General features: G+C 34.9%; 1 protein-coding gene across 1 annotated transcript; it reads left to right on the forward strand.

Annotated features, from left to right (window-relative positions):
- The first annotated feature begins 1281 nt into the window (after positions 1–1281).
- LOC141614432 (uncharacterized) lies at positions 1282–13173 on the forward strand. Its single transcript, XM_074433178.1, has 3 exons — positions 1282–2634; positions 2899–3711; positions 12646–13173. Exons 1-3 carry the CDS (start codon positions 1282–1284, stop codon positions 13171–13173), a joined length of 2694 nt encoding a protein of 897 aa, XP_074289279.1.
- Positions 13174–19079: the final 5906 nt, after the last annotated feature.

A 19079-nucleotide genomic window follows, 5' to 3' on the forward strand; every position in this document is an offset into this window, starting at 1 on the left:
CTTTACCAAATAACAACCAAAAAAAGACAGGACCTTCACCATCGGAGGTTAATAAAGAAAAGAACGTCAATGAAATCGTGGGTTTGGCTCCTTTTGACTTGGAAACAGTTGAAGTTGATAAGAACGGGGAAGAATGGGTTATCCAGGGTAAAAAGAAGAAGACTTTAGCCTCTATTCCTGAAGAACCAAAAGAGATGCTGCAGTTTACTGTTCAGGATGTGCGTGATGAGCTCCACTTTTGGAAACATTCAGTATACTGCTTCATCTTGGGTGCAAATCCTCCTCCGGAAGTGGTGGAGGGTTTCATTCGAAGGATTTGGGTGAATTTTTCAATTGATAAGTTATCCTTCCTTCGTAATGGCATTTTTCTCGTTCGTTTTACGAATGAACAGAGTAAGGAGGCTGTTCTCAAACAGGGACACTTCCTGTTTGATAATAAGCCCCTGATTGTTGGGAATTGGACTGCTAATATTGAGTTAACAAAGGATAATGTTAAGAATATGCCTGTGTGGATCAAGTTGTGAGATTTGCCTCTTAAATTTTGGGGTAAATGTCTACCCAGAATTGCAGGACTAGTTGGGAAGTATATTCGGAGTGATGTGTCAACAATGGAAAAGACTAGGTTAGGGTTTGCTCGGGTTCTGATTGAGGTTCCCTTTGGCAAGAAAATCCCTACTTCTGTGCTTTTCTTAGATGAATTATCCCAAGAGGTTAAGATTGAAGTTGAAAGTGAATGGAAACCCATCTTATGCACTGACTGTGGAGGGGTAGGTCATGAGAGTACTTCCTGCAGGAAACCAAAGCAGAAAATGGCTCCTAAGCCTGTTCCTACCAATCAGAAATGGGTCCCCAAGCAGAAAACTGTGGATGTACCTCAACCTATCTCTGTGACCTCTGCTGTGAGTGTAACTGATACTCCTGTGGTCTCTAAGACCTCTGAGGAAATCCAGCACAAACTGCAGGTCTCTTGGTCCAAGGATGGTAAGTATGACCAGCAATCTGCCAGGCCAGTCACTACTCTTAGCAGGCAAGACATAATATGTGCTGGCAAAGCTACTACTCATTTAAGTCAGTACACGTTCCAGGATGCTCTTAATAATGCTGCCAAAAAAACTGGTGTTGGAAGTGTCTTAGTTAATAATCCTCCAAGAGTTGGTGTGGGTACAAGTGGTAGTGCATTACTCCCCCCTGGGAGTAATGCATAACATTGGCTTCTAGAAAGTGAGGGGACTAAATAGCCCATCTAATCAAAAGCAAGTTAAATGGTTTCTGCATTCTCATATGGTGGGTCTATTTGGTCTCCTTGAGACAAAGGTAAAGCCTTTGTCTCTAAATTCTGTTAGGAAAAGTGTGTGTGATGGTTGGTCTCTCTCTACTAATTCTTCTTATCATTCTGGGGGTAGAGTGTGGGTATTATGGAATCCCTCTCTCTTTTATGTACACTTTGTCCATTATAGTGCCCAGTCTATTCATATGATGGTTACTGAAATTAGCTCCAATTTCAAGTTTTTTTGCACCATGGTTTATGCTTTTAATGATACCACTGATAGGAAAAGTTTATGGCATGATTTATGTTCTTTTGCTGATTCTATTCATGACCCTTGGATCCTTTGTGGTGACTTCAATTGTGTCCTAAAATATTCTGAGAGACTTGGTGGGTCTTCATCTGATGAAGAGATGAAGGATTTTCATGAATGTTTAGATTATTGTCAGATGATGGATAGCCCAGCTGCTGGATCCTATTATACCTGGAATAACAAGCAGGAACCACAGACTAGAGTTTATTCCAGGCTATATAGGGTTCTTGTCAATAATCATTGGACTCACCATAGACCTAATGCATATGCTCATTTTTACAATGAAGGCATTTTTTATCACACTCCTTGTATTATCCAAGAGCCTGCTACCTCTATGAGGGGGAGAAGGAGTTTTAAGTATTTCAATATGTGGAGCCAAGTGCCTGAATTCAAGCCTTGCATTCTTCACCATTGGACTCAGCCTTGGCAAGTGACTAAAATGTTTCAGGTTGTTATGAAATTGAAAAGCCTCAAGAGACCTCTGAAAGATTTAAACAAAGCCTTATTTGATGATATTGAGAATAGTGCAGTTCATGCTTGGAACATATTAGATAATATCCAAGATCAATTGAGGACTGCCCCTGGTGATCCTACTCTTTTGGTTAAGGAAAAGGAAGTTGCTGGTGTTTACAGAGAGTTGCAAGCTGCCTGTGACAGTTTTCTGACTCAAAAATCAAAAGCAACCTGGGTAAACCAAGGGGACAACAACACTAGGTATTTTCGTAGTCTCCTTAGAGCAAGAAGTGCAAAAAATAAAATTTTCCTCATTGAGGATACTGATGGTAATGTGCATTCTGATGGATCTCATATACAGTCTGCCTTTTTGACTTATTATGAAGCTTTACTTGGGATAGCTGGGCATACCACTACTGTTTGTGCCTCTGTGGTACATCAAGGTCCTATTTGTAATTCTGAGCACCACTCTATTCTTATGGCCCCTGTCACTAAGAAGGAAATTAAGGAGGCATTCTTTTCTATTCCAAATCATAAGGCCCCTGGCCTTGATGGCTTTTCTAGTGCCTTTTTTAAAGACTCTTGGTCTGTTGTTGGTGATGAGGTGTGTGATGCCATCTTGGATTTTTTTCAGTTTGGTAAGATGCTTCAATAGATCAATCATACCTTCATTACTTTGATACCAAAAATTGACAATCCTCAAAATGTCACACAATTTCGTCCTATATCCTGCTGCAATGTCTTATATAAAGTCATTTCTAAAGTTTTGTGCACTAGACTCTCCTCTGTCTTGCCTTTTATTGTCAGTAAGAATCAAGGAGGGTTTGTTAAGGGGAGGAGTATTGCTGAAAACATTCTCATTTGCCAGGATCTTGTGAGACTCTATAATAGGAAGGTTGTCTCTCCTAGATGTCTGATGAAGATTGATCTCAAAAAAGCCTATGATTCAGTGCATTGGGATTTTGTGGAACAAATGCTTATTGCCTTAAATTTCCCTACTAATTTTATTCATCTTGTTATGATTTGTGTAAGAACTGCTTCTTACACTTTGGTGCTTAATGGAGAGAACTTTGGGTATTTTAAGGGGGCAAACGGTTTGAGGCAAGGGGATCCTATCTCACTCCTCCTTTTTACCATCACCATGGAATACCTAAGTAGGATTTTGACTCATGTTACTGCTACTATGCCTTTCAAGTTTCATCCCCTGTGTAGCCATCTCAAGTTATCCCACCTCATGTTTGCTGATGACCTACTTCTCTTCTCTAAGGGGGATACTACTTCCATCATGATTCTTCTTAGAGCATTTGCAACCTTTTCTGTAGCCACTAGTCTTCAAATGAACTCTCTGAAGTCTAACATCTATTTTAATGGGCTTGCTTCTAGTGTCAAATCTTATGCTGGTAGATTAACCTTGGTGAACTCTGTACTTACCACTTTATATACCTATTGGGCTTCTATATTCATTCTGCCAAAGGGAGTGTTTAGGAGAATTGATGCCCTTTGTGGAAACTATCTATGGGATGGATCAACTAAGTATGTTAGATCCCCTCTTGTTAGCTGGGAAAAGGTTTGTGCACCAAAAGATGAAGGTGGGCTTGGTATTAGGCATAGCATTGCCTGGAATCTTGCTTCAATTTGTAAGCTCTCCTGGTGGATTTACTCTAATCAAGATAGCCTGTGGGTACAGTGGGTACACCACATTTATATGAAAGATGTCCCTTGTGTTGGGAAATGTGTCCTCAACAATAGTGCGATCACATGATTTAAATATCATCATTAAATCTCATTTCAAGAATACGGAAGGGATGATACATTACATATATAGTCAACTGGTCCACACATATCGGTAATGATTGGCTGGCTAGAGTTTGACATTACTGTCGTGCGACGGTGGTGATCAGTTGATCCCTTGAGGTCACACCTAAAGGACGATTCCCTTAATTAAAAAAAAAAGGTTAATTAATTGTATACCGATACAGATTAATTAATTCCTTAAAAATTGAACAAATTCAATTTGTGAGAGAGAATATTGATATCTTATTATAATGGGATTAAATAAGATTTATTTTAGTAAATAAAATGCTTTATTACTAAAATTGTTTATTGTTTGAGAAACAATAAAGATAAGAATGAATGGTTGATTATAATTACAAGACATTGTGAATTATAATTATATGACCCATTTTATTTACGTGATCAAGTATCACTAGTCAATTTGTTGAATGTAACTTAATTAATTCATAAAATGATATTTATGTGATAAATATGCATTAAATTAATTAATAACATGTATCATACTACATGTGACATATTGTGTGACAAATGACAAATTGACAAAATAAAATGGTAGTCCATTTTAAGTATATGGACCGAAAATGGAGGGTGTGTTAGTGGATTTGGTTGTTTTATGTTATTTGATAAAATAAACATAATTATGCCTACCTACTACTAGTCTTACACATCTTACACACCTACTATTTTTGAGAAGAGTAAAAGGAAAAGAAATGATGCCAATTTTGGCTCTTCCAACCGTGTCACTCCCCTTTATTGTGGGTTGTTGGTTATTTTATTTTCCTTACACACACATTCATATGATGATAATTCATTCTTACAAAACATGTAAAAAGGTTCATGCTTTTCTCTCTTCTCTCTCTTTTAATCTTCATCAAAAAGATGAGATTTTAATCCAAATTTGTTCAAAAAGATTACTAAAATTATCAAAGTAATATATGAGTATTAGTAATCAAATTTAAGGTAAACCACAATATAAACATCTAGTACATGTTAGTTTGTGGGATTAAGGGATTGTCTTGGGTGCTACTAATTGGAGAATCTCTACTTTGGGATTTTTGTATGTTCATCCATTATTGGAAAGCTCAAGAACAAGAGAGAAAGGTGATCTCTCTTGTCCCCATAAACCGAAAATCCATATGTAAGAATAATGCTTCTTCCTTATTTTGTTTTAAAGTTTGCATGCATAAAATCCAACTTTAATTTTATGACAAATTAAATTACCACATATATGAATATGTAAGTATATAGATCTACTTTTCCTTCAATCGGTATCAAGAGCCACGGTTGTTTGCATGCAAATCGGTTAAAAGTTTTTCCGAGTTATAAGAATAACATATAAAACTTGAATAATTTGTGTTATTATGATATATCACGAAATTAATCCATGCATGTTAATATTTCTGGTCCTAAAATGTTTTTAGGATATTTTGGTTATTTTACGAATTTTTATTGTTCATATTATATAATAATGGCATTTAAATATGATTTTATGAGTAAAAATGTCATTTTCGGACTAAAATTAGCTATACTTCGAATTTTCCAGTGACTTTTGGATATGTTTTCACATATATTATTTTGAGATAACCTGTAAATTTTCATAATTTTTGGACTTGGTATGCTCGAAAAATGGATTTTTCATTATTAAATTCAGATTTAGGTGAAAAATAGGTTAATATGAGTTAAATTTCGAATCTGGTCATAGAAATTTAATATGTTGTCACATGCAATTTTACAAGATGTGTGTAAAATAATTGGCTATAAAGAAGTCTTTTTGCATGATTTATGGATTTTTGAAGAAAAATAGCATAAATAGTGACATTATTAGTGAAAAATTAATAAAACATAATCTATGACTTAGGAAAAACGTCTAATGTTGCCTTTTATTGTCTTTTCAGATCTAAAGTTGAAAAGTTAATGAATATATTTTTTTTTCTCATGTTTTTATGATTATTTTGTTAAAAACCGATAAACCGCAACATTGTTTTTCCGGAAAAATTTCGAAATTTTTACCTAAGTTTTTGAACATTATGAGTGTCATGGTATTTTTCCAGAATGTTCATAAGTTTAAAATTTCAAATTTTGAATTTATTTGAAATTTTGTGATTTATTTGAAGTTTATAGCTTATTTTATGATTTTAAGTCCATTAATGAACAATATTAGAAATATGAGTTAATTATGGTCAAATTATTAGTGAAGACTATATTTTGAGTCCTAAGAGGTTAGGGTAATTAACTAATGCATAAATATGAATTTATGTAATTTTTGTGATTATAAAATGTTGAAATCACGCAAATCCGTAAAAACCGAGTAATATACGATATTTGCTAATTAAAGGCGGTTTAGCATAAAATTGAGCATGTTCATACATATTATAATGCTGCATTTTCTTTATGATTGTCATAATTTTAATTTATGTAATTTTTGAATTATGTAATTTTACTTAGTATGGCCTTAGATTTTAATTGGTATTTCCCGAAATGTATGGGAATATCGATTTGGTTGTAATTTTATTGTGATCTCGTATCACCGTTTTGTAATTTAATAGATTTATTTTATTTTAGTTACAAATGTATAATAGGAAATTATGTAATTTATTATGTAATTTTATTCATTCCGGAGTTCCCAAAGACGGATTTCTTCAAGAATGGCGATACATAAAGACGGTGTTACCTCAAGATGCGTGTCACAACCGAAGTTCAAAGGACCAATGGAGTTGGTTTCCGAATATGTAATAGTTAAATAGTTTTTCTATTTTAGGAAGGCCATACTAGGATTTATTTTATGCTTGCATTTAATTTATATGTCACATGCATCGCTAAATCACCATAACTAAACATGCATTGTCATTTTATCGAGTTTATCGACCGTGTCAATTAAAATTATCGTAGTTCACCGCTTTAGTTCACTTAAAACGTGATAGATAATAAATTGACATGACCTCTCGCTAAAACAATTAATTGAGACATAGCCTTACCAAATAGTAGAAACCATGAAAACCTATTTCGCGAGGGAGTGCACTCGGCCCTACCGGGGTACAAACCTTGTTACGTAGGGGAAGTGGGTGATGAATGTTAATCCACCGAATTCATGTTGATAAGGGATGAATCGGCCCTACCGTGCCCAAGTTGATGTGGATTTGGATCATGGACACATTTATTCGAAATTTGGATTGAACTCAACAAAAGTTTCTGATAAGGGATGTATCGGCCCTACCGTGCCCTTGTCAGATGTGTTTTGGGCTATAGATAATTATTAGAGTAATTTTATCGACCAAGAGTTCTAAAAGTAGAATCGATTAAAGAGTTAATCCACCGAATTATATTGATAAGGGATGAATCGGCCCTACCGTGCCCAAGTTAATATGAATTTAGATCTTGGAATCATTTATCATAGTTGGGTAGAGGTCACTATGTAAATGCTATACTTGTTTTTCAAGTATTAATAAAACGATAAATTTTAAGTTTTCCACTATTCCGTTGTTATATTGTTCTATTTCTTTACCACAATTCATATACGATATCATTTCGACTCAAAACTCCATTAAAACATCATAACTAAAGACAAATATGAATTTGCTTCTAAAACCTCATATGAACCATTGCTAAGGATCTCTTGTAAAGAGTATAGATTAAAGTTAGTCATTATCAAACAGGTTTTTGATTCTAGACTAACATATCTACTTACAATGGATTGTTTTTCCATGTACTTAAATGAATTAAGTACCTTGAAGCGATAAATTGTTTTGGTAATTAGTTTTGTCCAGAATTCATGATTGACCAAAATAACGCCACCACTTCAATGAAAGTTTTAAGACTAAAACGAACAAATGAAGAGTGATCTTCGTGAATTCAATTTTGCTTCTCAAAGCAAAGACTCATTGAAATAAGTGGGAGCATTCTCTTAAACCGTTAAGATGAGGACGAGGTTCAAGAAGTAAATGGAATTGATACAAGGTAATGTTAAAGGTAAAGTTGTTGAGAATGACGATACTAAACCTATCAATCCCGACCGATAAAGTTTCCATTGTCTTAAATGTTGGACACGAGAAAGGAAACTACCCCAAATTATTGAAGAATCAACAAGTTAGTTGTGGGACATCCAATGGGACCTTCTTCGTTAAATGTTTATTTGATTAAACATAAATTTTGCTAGTATTACTTCGTCAATATTAGAAACCGGTGGTGGTTTTCATCATTATGTTTGATACATAGGATGATTAGAATATGACGACTAGCAACAATGAAGTCGAGAGATAGAGTAATTGTGTACTCAATCTAGTTTTTGGATTTAAAGTTGTACTTAATTGTGACTATTAAGTACATAAGCTCTAAATAAGAATATAAACTTGTTAAGAGACAAAAGAGGTTTTCACTTTTGTGACCCTATACACCACGATTTGATGAATGGCTAGCCCATTATCAAGGTGATTATATTCTAAACCAAACTAGAATGATATATCATGTAGATGATGCAAGACTCAAATTGGTAACCCAAGATCAAACCTAAGATTCTGGAATGATTAACGCAAAGAGTCATCGAGTACTCTTGAAACCATTAGATTGTTAATGGTATATGCGAACCTTGTATTCAAAGCAAGATGTCTCGTGCCTTTTTGTTGAAAAGGAGATCGAGCTTGTAAATCATCGATCCAAAATAGGTTGATCATTTTCTTTTACCAACGATTTAAGTTGACGCTAATATGTTCACTTAATAAGGTAAATAGAGAAATCTTTGAAGAATTTCAAAGAGTTCAAGGAATCACGATTTAGTCGTGATGGGATTATCAAAGTGAAGACTTTGATATAAGCCAAAGGAAATGTGATATAGTATCACAAGTTAATCTCTCTTATCACGCATTATGAAATAATGTGTGGTTGGATAAGAAATCAAACGCTATTCGATATGGTTTGAACTTCAATCAAGTTACTTTGAGTTACTTGATCCTTTTGGGGATTTTATCATTTTTGTCTAAATTATTTTTCCACTAAATCGAATCATATGAGATATGAAATGGTAAGGGTACCATGGTTGTAAGTTTTCACAAGAAACAAATGCTCATTTTTCCCTTTTCAATTATCACGAGCACGACGGGTTTGCGGCTCATGAAGTTGTCTTTCTAAAATACAAGTTTATTTCTAGAAGACAGAGTGGGAGAAATTATTCAAGAGCCACAAAGAATGCCACAAAGAACGTTATGTCGCGAGAAACTGGTCTTTCTTGGCTACATGAGACGTTTTGTGTAAGACATTGTTTCTTCAAAACCTAGGAGGTTAAATTCGTCACTTGTTAAAAATGATGAATTCATGCTACTTTTAAGAAAGTAAAGAGCTTATAACTTACAAAAGAAATTGTTTGATTCAAGTTCATTACTTCTAGAAAGTAATGAACATATGACTTACATAAGAGTGTTTAAGTCACAACTCAATACAAGGCTTAGAGCCATAAAAATCCGAAACAAAAGGGCTTGATTAGTGACAAAGGGTTTTGCACTAATACAGAGATATTTCAAAACAAGATTGGTTGCAAAGGGTTTTGCACTAATTGAAATGATTAAGTCTATTTGGATCTTCTTAGGGATTGTGTTTCATTATTATGAAATACATAGCGAGTGAATCTAAAACCCACTTCTTCAATTAGAAGGAATGTATTCAATACATGTCTTGAGTTTAGTAGATTCTTGCAATCCTAAGATAATGTGAAACTTAAGAGAGAATCTTAAGTAGGACATCGATGAGTTGGAATCAATGATTTGATCATGTTATAAAACATTTCTCGATAAGTCGAGAAGTTGTGTTTATACATGAAGTTTAGTGGGAGTTACGGAAATTTTAATTAGTCTCATATGTGAATGACATATTGATCATCAAGAATGATTTAAGACTTTTGGAGTAATATAATACATCTTTAATATCCAGATTTATGAAGATAAATCTACATGATATTAGCGTCAATAAGAAGTCTTATGTTGATAAGATTCATGACTAGTTCAATTAAATTGAACATATTTGATTGATTTCATTTGCTTCCGCTGCCAAATCAATTAAATAGAAAATGATGTATAACACTTCATATACTTTGAGTATGATGAATTGTTTTCAAAATCGAATTTAAGTAATCTTTGCCAAGTAAGCCATAAAGATTACACTTAAGTGCATGCAGAAGCATTAAGGAAGTAAAGCAAAGTGTTTATGATGCAATTTTGTGTAAGGGTGTTACACAAGTGACAATTGACAATTGAGATCGCGCATGGTTTCCGACAAAACCATAATCAAAACACATCAGGATGGTTAAGATACCATTGTGGCAATGTTAATTAAGAAGTAGATTTTCTAGAATCGTTCTAGGCAATAAAGAACAATAAGAAATGTTTACAACGGAAATTGAGTACACTTGCAATTATGAGATGTGCAAGAGGATGAGTCCCGCACACTGTGAAAACAGTGGGAGCTATTCTTAGGCTAAGAGGGCCTATGTCTTGATTGGATCTCGACACGTACTCAGAAAGTTTTGTAATGCAAATGTATACATTACAAAGGAAAACGAGTATGTAGTAAGGTTGAGTAAGGTACAAGAAGTTGATAAAACCTACTAACCAAAGCCTTCTCATAGGCTTAACATGATGAGTCATGTCATTTCAATTAAATTGAGATGAATAACAACATAAAAGATCAAATTAGATTATAGAATATGAAGTAGTAATCGCATTTGTCGTTTGAGTTTTACTCTAAAACTCTTATTTTATACTTTGTTACATCCAAACGGGTTGTAGAGACAACATTGAACCCCGTTAAAGTGAACACGGATTAGCATTGTATTCGCCCATAGTCACTTGTATGAGGTGACGTCTCGAAGTGACTAGAGTGTGATGCGATTGATGGCAAGTTCAAGTACCATAGAGTCATGTGAGATGACTAGTCAATCACATAGGCAGACTGTTAGGAACACTTTGTCGGGCAGTGACCGCTTATAGAGTTCTGGCAAATTTATAAAGCCTGGTCGTGGCGAGAGCTACTATAGTATTCTAATGATTCGATTCTTTTGACTAAAGACTGTTCACCTAAGATGGCACAGTTTCAGATTAACTTTGATTTGTGTTATTACGACCTTCGTAAATGGGGTCAAATGGGCATATTTTGGGTTATGATGGCTGTGGCTAGTCGAAGGGAATAAGTGCAATAGGAATTGTCCACCCCCCTTGTCATGGTTAAAACAATATCTCAGGGCCACTCGAGGAGTAATGAACTGGAAATGCGTGGCCACGCTCGGAAGGTATCCATGGTGGATAAATTCCGGTCAATCAGTTATTCTCCAGATCGAGGAAACCACTCTCGATATAATCACTTGCAAGTACGACCTGAAAGACACCTTGCATTGAGTGGGAGATAGTAATAGGACAAGAGAATTGGTGACGCACACTTGTCGAGGACAAGTGGGAGATTGTTGGGAAATGTGTCCTCAACAATAGTGCGATCACATGATTTAAATATCATCATTAAATCTCATTTCAAGAATACGGAAGGGATGATACATTACATATATAGTCAACTGGTCCACACATATCGGTAATGATTGGCTGGCTAGAGTTTGACATTACTGTCGTGCGACGGTGGTGATCAGTTGATCCCTTGAGGTCACACCTAAAGGACGATTCCCTTAATTAAAAAAAAGGTTAATTAATTGTATACCGATACAGATTAATTAATTCCTTAAAAATTGAACAAATTCAATTTGTGAGAGAGAATATTGATATCTTATTGTAATGGGATTAAATAAGATTTATTTTAGTAAATAAAATGCTTTATTACTAAAATTGTTTATTGTTTGAGAAACAATAAAGATAAGAATGAATGGTTGATTATAATTACAAGACATTGTGAATTATAATTATATGACCCATTTTATTTACGTGATCAAGTATCACTAGTCAATTTGTTGAATGTAACTTAATTAATTCATAAAATGATATTTATGTGATAAATATGCATTAAATTAATTAATAACATGTATCATACTACATGTGACATATTGTGTGACAAATGACAAATTGACAAAATAAAATGGTAGTCCATTTTAAGTATATGGACCGAAAATGGAGGGTGTGTTAGTGGGTTTGGTTGTTTTATTTTATTTGATAAAATAAACATAATGATGTCTACCTACTACTAGTCTTACACATCTTACACACCTACTATTTTTGAGAAGAGTAAAAGGAAAAGAAATGATGCCAATTTTGGCTCTTCCAACCGTGTCACTCCTCTTTATTGTGGGTTGTTGGTTATTTTATTTTCCTTACACACACATTCATATGATGATAATTCATTCTTACAAAACATGTAAAAAGGTTCATGCTTTTCTCTCTTCTCTCTTTTTAATCTTCATCAAAAAGATGAGATTTTAATCCAAATTTGTTCAAAAAGATTACTAAAATTATCAAAGTAATATATGAGTATTAGTAATCAAATTTAAGGTAAACCACAATATAAACATCTAGTACATGTTAGTTTGTGGGATTAAGGGATTGTCTTGGGTGCTACTAATTGGAGAATCTCTACTTTGGGAGTTTTGTATGTTCATCCATTATTGGAAAGCTCAAGAACAAGAGAGAAAGGTGATCTCTCTTGTGCCCATAAACCGAAAATCCATATGTAAGAATAATGCTTCTTCCTTATTTTTGTTTTAAAGTTTGCATGCATGAAATCCAACTTTAATTTTATGACAAATTAAATTACCACATATATGAATATGTAAGTATATAGATCTACTTTTCCTTCACCTTGGTCTCTTTATAAACCTAAACATGATGTTCCTTGGACCTGGAAGACTATATGTAAGGTTAAGGACAGATTCTCAGCTGGTTTTTCTTCTACTGGACTGTGGTTGCCATGTCCTTCTGGTTACTCAGTTAGTAGTGGTTACCAGTGGATTAGACAAAAATATCCTACTGTTACTTGGAATAAAATGATTTGGAATCCCTGGTGCATTTCAAAGCACTCTTTTGTCAGTTGGATAATTGCTCGTGAAGCCTTGCAGCTGAAAGACAAGCTCTTCCTGCTGGGAATTATTCCTGATGATACTTGCTTTCTCTGTGGCTCTGCAGCTGAAAACCATCAGCATATGTTCACTCAGTGCTGTTATACCAGAAAGCTTATTTCCTTGCTCAGTTTGAAATTGAATATTGGTCTGCCTGTAGCTAATCTCTTAGTCTGGATGCAGACTAAACCATGGGCAAAAATCAAGAAGCAGGTTACTCTTGTTTGGATTCAAGCCTTGTACTACACTATCTGGCATCAGAGGAATAAGGCTAGACTTGAAGGAGTTGTTCAACGACCTGAACATGTGTTTCAGTAGCTTCAGTGCCTACTTAAATGTCGATTTTTAGAGTGGCATGTATGTATTAAACGGAGTAGTGATAGGACTTGGTTTAAGACAGTAACTTATTAGCTGTCTTTTACTTAGCCTTAGAATTGTATCCAAAATGGATAGTTTGTAATATCTTGTTTATGATCTTAATGAGAATTCTAACCTTTCACCAAAAAAAACTTCTGAGGAGAGGGTCCTCAATGCAGTACTGTTATGGAGTCTGCAAGCAAAGGAATGTTTAACATAAGAGCATTAGCATTCCTTTGAAAATAAAAAACAAGATATGCCTTATTTGCAAGTGGGAGGTTATTGATGAGAGTTTGAAGCATTCAACTCCAGAAGCTATGTTCGGCGAGAGACTTGATTTTGTAAACCATTTATTGCCATTTGTTCGGTTCCCTCTTATGCCATCTGACTTGCTGAAGAAGGTAAGAATGATTATGCCTTGTGACTTGAACTTTTTTGTATGATAGAATAAGGCTAAATTAAGTCTGGTTTTTTAACCATGAATTACAGTTTTGTGTAATTATTGATGCAATATTCATTATGGGACTGGTGTGTGTGTGTGTGTGTGTGTGTGTGTGTGTGTGTGTGTGTGTGTGTGTGTGTGTGTGTGTGTGTGTGTGTGTGTGTGTGTGTGTGTGTGTGTGTGTGTGTGTGTGTGTTAACAGCCATTTGTGGGACTCTTTTGAGGCATTGTGGTAATTTTGCAGCAATGGTATGTATAGAAGTGTAATTCTAAGTCGCATTACTTTGCTTTTGCAATTGGAGAAGTCCAGCCTCTTCACATCACTACCTGCTTTCGGAAATCTCGTGAGTGATGCTTCTTTTCTTCATGCCCTAAAGACGCGAGACAAATACACACTTAGGGAGTAAAATTAGAAATGCTGAAGTAATGTTGTGATTTCTACATTGTTCTTTTAGTATAAAATAAAATTTACTTATATTCTTTTACTAAATCAGGTGAAGGAAGCTATAAACTATGCGGAATTTGGGTTACTTGGGCTGAGATGGAACCAACGTAAGTCACGTTTTTCTAGAATTTGTCCCTACTCACTACCCCTAGTTGTGATTGCCCATGGTGAACCACTTAGATGTGCTAGTATGCATGATCATGTAGATAATTGTGTAATATGTAGAACGGCTTTCCAAGGTTGGAACTTGGAAGCTGATTTTATGGAGCTATAGAGTTGATTAGCTCGGTATGTGAGATACCATTCTCAATTCTTGTAAGATTTGCGCTTGGTATGATATTTACTAATTTTGAGCTTTATCCCGTGAACATTTATTTATTTCACTTTTAGAACACTAAAAGTTACATAAGAGTTAAAGATGCGTCCTTACAACCTGTATCCTCAGTTAGGACACAATCCCTATTTCCGAATATTTTGTCTTGCAGCATATAACACTTAGATACAGGCCTGTGTTGAACACAATGGCCAAGTACAGGTCATATTGAAGTTGTATATGTCCCCATGTATACCACCGATACCCGACTCCATGTGGAATAAGTGTTGCTCAGTAAGGTTATTTCTCTAGTTAAATAGCTCTCCTTAATACTATGGTCTATACAAACTTTTTTTGGATATCCTGTTTCAATTTTGGATATCCTGTCAATTCTGTGTATGCTTGTGTGCGGCGTACTCTGTATATGTGCCAACAGCTTATCATGATACTGATTCTACCTTTGCAGAGAATGAGTATCATGGCCAGCAGCCCAGTATCAAGATTTATAGATCCAAAGGTCCTTGCATTAAGGACATACCAGGTATATAATAACATAATAGATTAAGAACTCTGTCTTGTTGATTACTTTGGTAGAGATTTGTTCCTTGGCATTTAGTAAATCTTTAATTTCTGTAACCTAGGGAACTTCCTTTTCGGGTCCTCGGCTGGAGGATGGGAAGATTTGTTCTTGGTGGATCATTGATCTCGGTGAAGATCATCAGGTATCATCTCGATTTCATTACTTATGCTTTTGTGTATGGGCAGTTGGTCTACCGTCTACCATATGTGATCTCTTCACACTGTATATACTGTGCTATGAAAAATTCTACTTCCTCCATCCCCAGAGTTTTTATGTAAAGCTCGAGAGTCCTACATTCATTCTCCAGTAGGGATTAGACTAAAATGAAATAGGTAGAAGGACAAACTAAAATGGAATATCACTTACGAGTTGCAGGTTTGTCAAGTTTTTCCAGAGTTCATAAACTTGGCAAATCGCTGACATCCAATCTTATTTCGGCATTTGATGGTTCAGCTTATGTGCAATTACTACACTTTAAGACAAGATGGATCGAGAGCGTTCATGAGAAACTGGAATCTTCAGGTCAGTATACAACTCTTTATCACTGAATATTTTTCTTTCAATCTCTTCAATCTCTTGAATTTTATGACAATTCACTTTCGAACCAAAAGTTTTATGAGTGAGAAAATTCGCGAGGAACCCTCACTCATGATAGACTATGAGAGTGATCTTGACAGGCCCAACCACCGATCTCACATCTCCAATCTTAGAGCTTGTTTTGTGAACTAGAAGATAATATTGTGAAATTTGGTCATAAAATGGTCGAAATCACCTATTTTGCTCCTTTTCTTATTTTGTGAATCATAGACCTTGTTTTGTAAATCCTAGGCCTTATATCTTGTTCATAAATGGTCAAAATCGCCTATTTTTCTCTTTTTTTTATTTTGTGAATCATATGCCTTATTTTGTGAATCTTAGAGCTTGTTTTGTGAAACTAGAAGGTAATATTGTGAAATTTGGTCATAAAGTGGTCGAAATCACCTATTTTGCTCTTTTTCTTATTTTGTGAATTTTAGAGCTTGTTTTGTGAATCCTAGGTCTTATATTGTGAAACTTGGTCATAAATGGTCAAAATCGCCTATTTTTCTTATTTTGTGAATCATATACCTTATTTTGTGAATCTTAGAGCTTGTTTTGTGAAATTAGAAGGTAATATTGTGAAATTTGGTCATAAAATGGTCGAAATCACCTATTTTGCTCTTTTTCTTATTTTGTGAATTTTAGAGCTTGTTTTGTGAATCCTAGGTCTTATATTGTGAAACTTGGTCATAAATGGTCAAAATCGCCTATTTTTCTTATTTTGTGAATCATATACCTTATTTTGTGAATCTTAGAGCTTGTTTTGTGAAATTAGAAGGTAATATTGTGAAATTTGGTCATAAAATGGTCGAAATCACCTATTTTGCTCTTTTTCTTATTTTGTGAAACATAGACCTTGTTTCGTGAATCCTATGCCTTATATTGTGAAACTTGGTCATAAATGGTCAAAATCGCCTATTTTCCTCTTTTTCTTATTTTGTGAAACCTGAATTTTATTTTGTGAAACCTAGATCTGATTTTTTGAAACCTAGACATGATTATGTGAACTTTAGACCTAAGTTTGTGAAACTTGTTTTTGTGAAACCTGGACCTGATTTTGTGAAGGTAGGACTTAAATTGGTTAATTTCATAGTAATAAATACTTGTATAAGCCAATGTGTCATGTTTCACGTGTACATGAAGTTACTAATGTTTTCATGTCTTTGTTACTTGTTGATGCATAATTTAATTTTGGTACAATATCATCTATTAGCTCAAAAGGTAGAGCATTGTGCTATTGCACAAGGTGTGGGTTCGAGACCCACATAGATGAATAAATATAAATATATGATTATTATATAATAATTACCATTGCCAATGTATGTCTAAAGTCACCTATTCAAGTCTTAGATTCACAAAATAAGGTCCAAGATTCACAAAAACATGCATAAGGTTCACAAAATCAGGTTAAAGCTTAGATAAATCAAGTAGTCTCACAAGCTGTAGCTTAAGAATTTTGTTTGTTATATTTTAGAGACATGGAGTAACGTATTTGGGCTTTTGTGTGTGAGAAAATAGTTGGGCCAAAAGAAAAGTTAGGAATGACCCTAAGTTTCCAGCCCAATAAACATTGAAAATCAGTCCATGAAGGAATATGGTAAGGTCGGCCGCCTCGCCATAATTAGCGGCCTCACCGGATTCGGCCTCTATATATATGCGGGATCTCGTGAGTTTGGTTCTTATGGTGAATTTGTGCTCACAAATCTGGACCATTGAATTAGAAGAAACCAACCGCTGAGATTAAACTACCATGAAACACGATTAATCAAACTCCCATACACCCTTCTTTCTCGCCATTTGTTCATGTTCCCCTTCATCCACTCTCCCTTAAAATCCCTCTTAATTCCCACATCTCCCCAAAATCACAAACCCTAGAAAACTAAAAATCCCCAAAGCAATTTCTCATACAATCACTAATTCCCCATGTCAGGCGGTGTGGTCCCAGCTTGTGATATAAATTAATTCCATAGATTCAATAATTTTGCCTAAAAGTCGCGGAAATCAAATGATTCTTCAGTCAATTTGAAAGAGTAAGATAATTGTTGAATATATTTATTTATTAGTTTAAAAGAGTAAGATGATGCTTTTTTCAGTCAATTTGAGAGGAAAAGATGTTTCTTCAGTCAATTTGAAAGAGTACGATGAAGCAAGTCTGGCCAGGTACGAATTTGATCGGAATCGAGGTGAATTACTGGTGGTTCGAGATGCTGATGGTGTAGGTAGTTCAAGGCTACTGATGGGCGAATTGAAACATGGTAGCTTCTGATTGTTTGCAGCACGGCTGTGAACAAGGTGAGCAGCACGGTGGTGAGTAATTGGTGATGCGTGATGGTACGATTGTCGACTGGTGACCAAGGCGTAGATATGTTGAAGTCGGAACGCGGCTGGTGATGCTTGAATAAAGACGGAGCAGCAGATGGTTGCTTGAGCATGCGACTGATGAGTTGGGCTCGGAGCAGATGCAGAGGTGAGATGCACGTGGATTCGGGTTGCTGTGTTGGTGGTGAAACACAGATTTCTGACCAGGTGCGAGAAAGAACTGAGCAATGAATATAGGTTCGGGTTTCGGTCCGAGAATCGAAATTGAAGATAGAGATGGTGACTGACGAAATGAAGGGGGGTGATGGAGGAGCTGCTGTTTGGATGAGATTGGTGGTGTTGACGCGTTGCTTCAATGGTGGCCTGGTGCATCAATGGTGATCGAGGTGCATAATGATGGTTTGATGGTCTTGTCATTTTAATTGGATTTGCTGGATAACGAAGAAGTAGGGAGTTTGTAAAGTTTGACTAAATCCATGTTTATTCACTAACAATTAAACAATATAGTCAATTTCAATTTAGCCACCATCTATTTTTACACAAATCACATGCTCTTCCACCAGGTCAGAAATCCGTGTTTATTCAAAATGGCTGGAATTGCTGGATAACGAACAAGTCGCATGCTCTTTCACTTTAATGTCTGATTCTTTTAGACAATCTGTGTTTATTCAAAATGGCTGGAATTACTTCACAATAACACCTAGTTAAAAAAAAGTAACATAATGAGAATTGTGAGAACATAAGAGTTAATTTTTTTACAAAAGTATAAGAATAATACTAGATTAACAGCACAATAACATCGAAGTAACAGCACAATAACACTAGAATAACACCAGAGTAACAACACAATAACAGTAGTACTGTTATTGAAAATTGAAGTTGCAGAAAATAACAATAACACTACAATAACACAACAATAACACCAGAATAATACTTCAATAACACACGAATAACACTACAATAACAGCACAATAACACGGGAAAAAAAAGAGTAAAAAAAATCAAAGTAGTAAAAAAAACAAAGTGATACCGGAATAACATCACAATAACACCAGAATAACAATACCACCAGAATAACAGCACAATAACACGTGGTAAAAAAAGAATAAAAAAAATCAAAGTAGTAAAAAAAATCAAAGTGACACCGGAATAACATCACAATAACATGTGGTAAAAGAAAAGAGTTAAA

This window comes from Silene latifolia, chromosome 11, assembly GCF_048544455.1.
Source record: "Silene latifolia isolate original U9 population chromosome 11, ASM4854445v1, whole genome shotgun sequence".
NCBI classification, from domain to species: Eukaryota; Viridiplantae; Streptophyta; class Magnoliopsida; order Caryophyllales; family Caryophyllaceae; genus Silene; species Silene latifolia.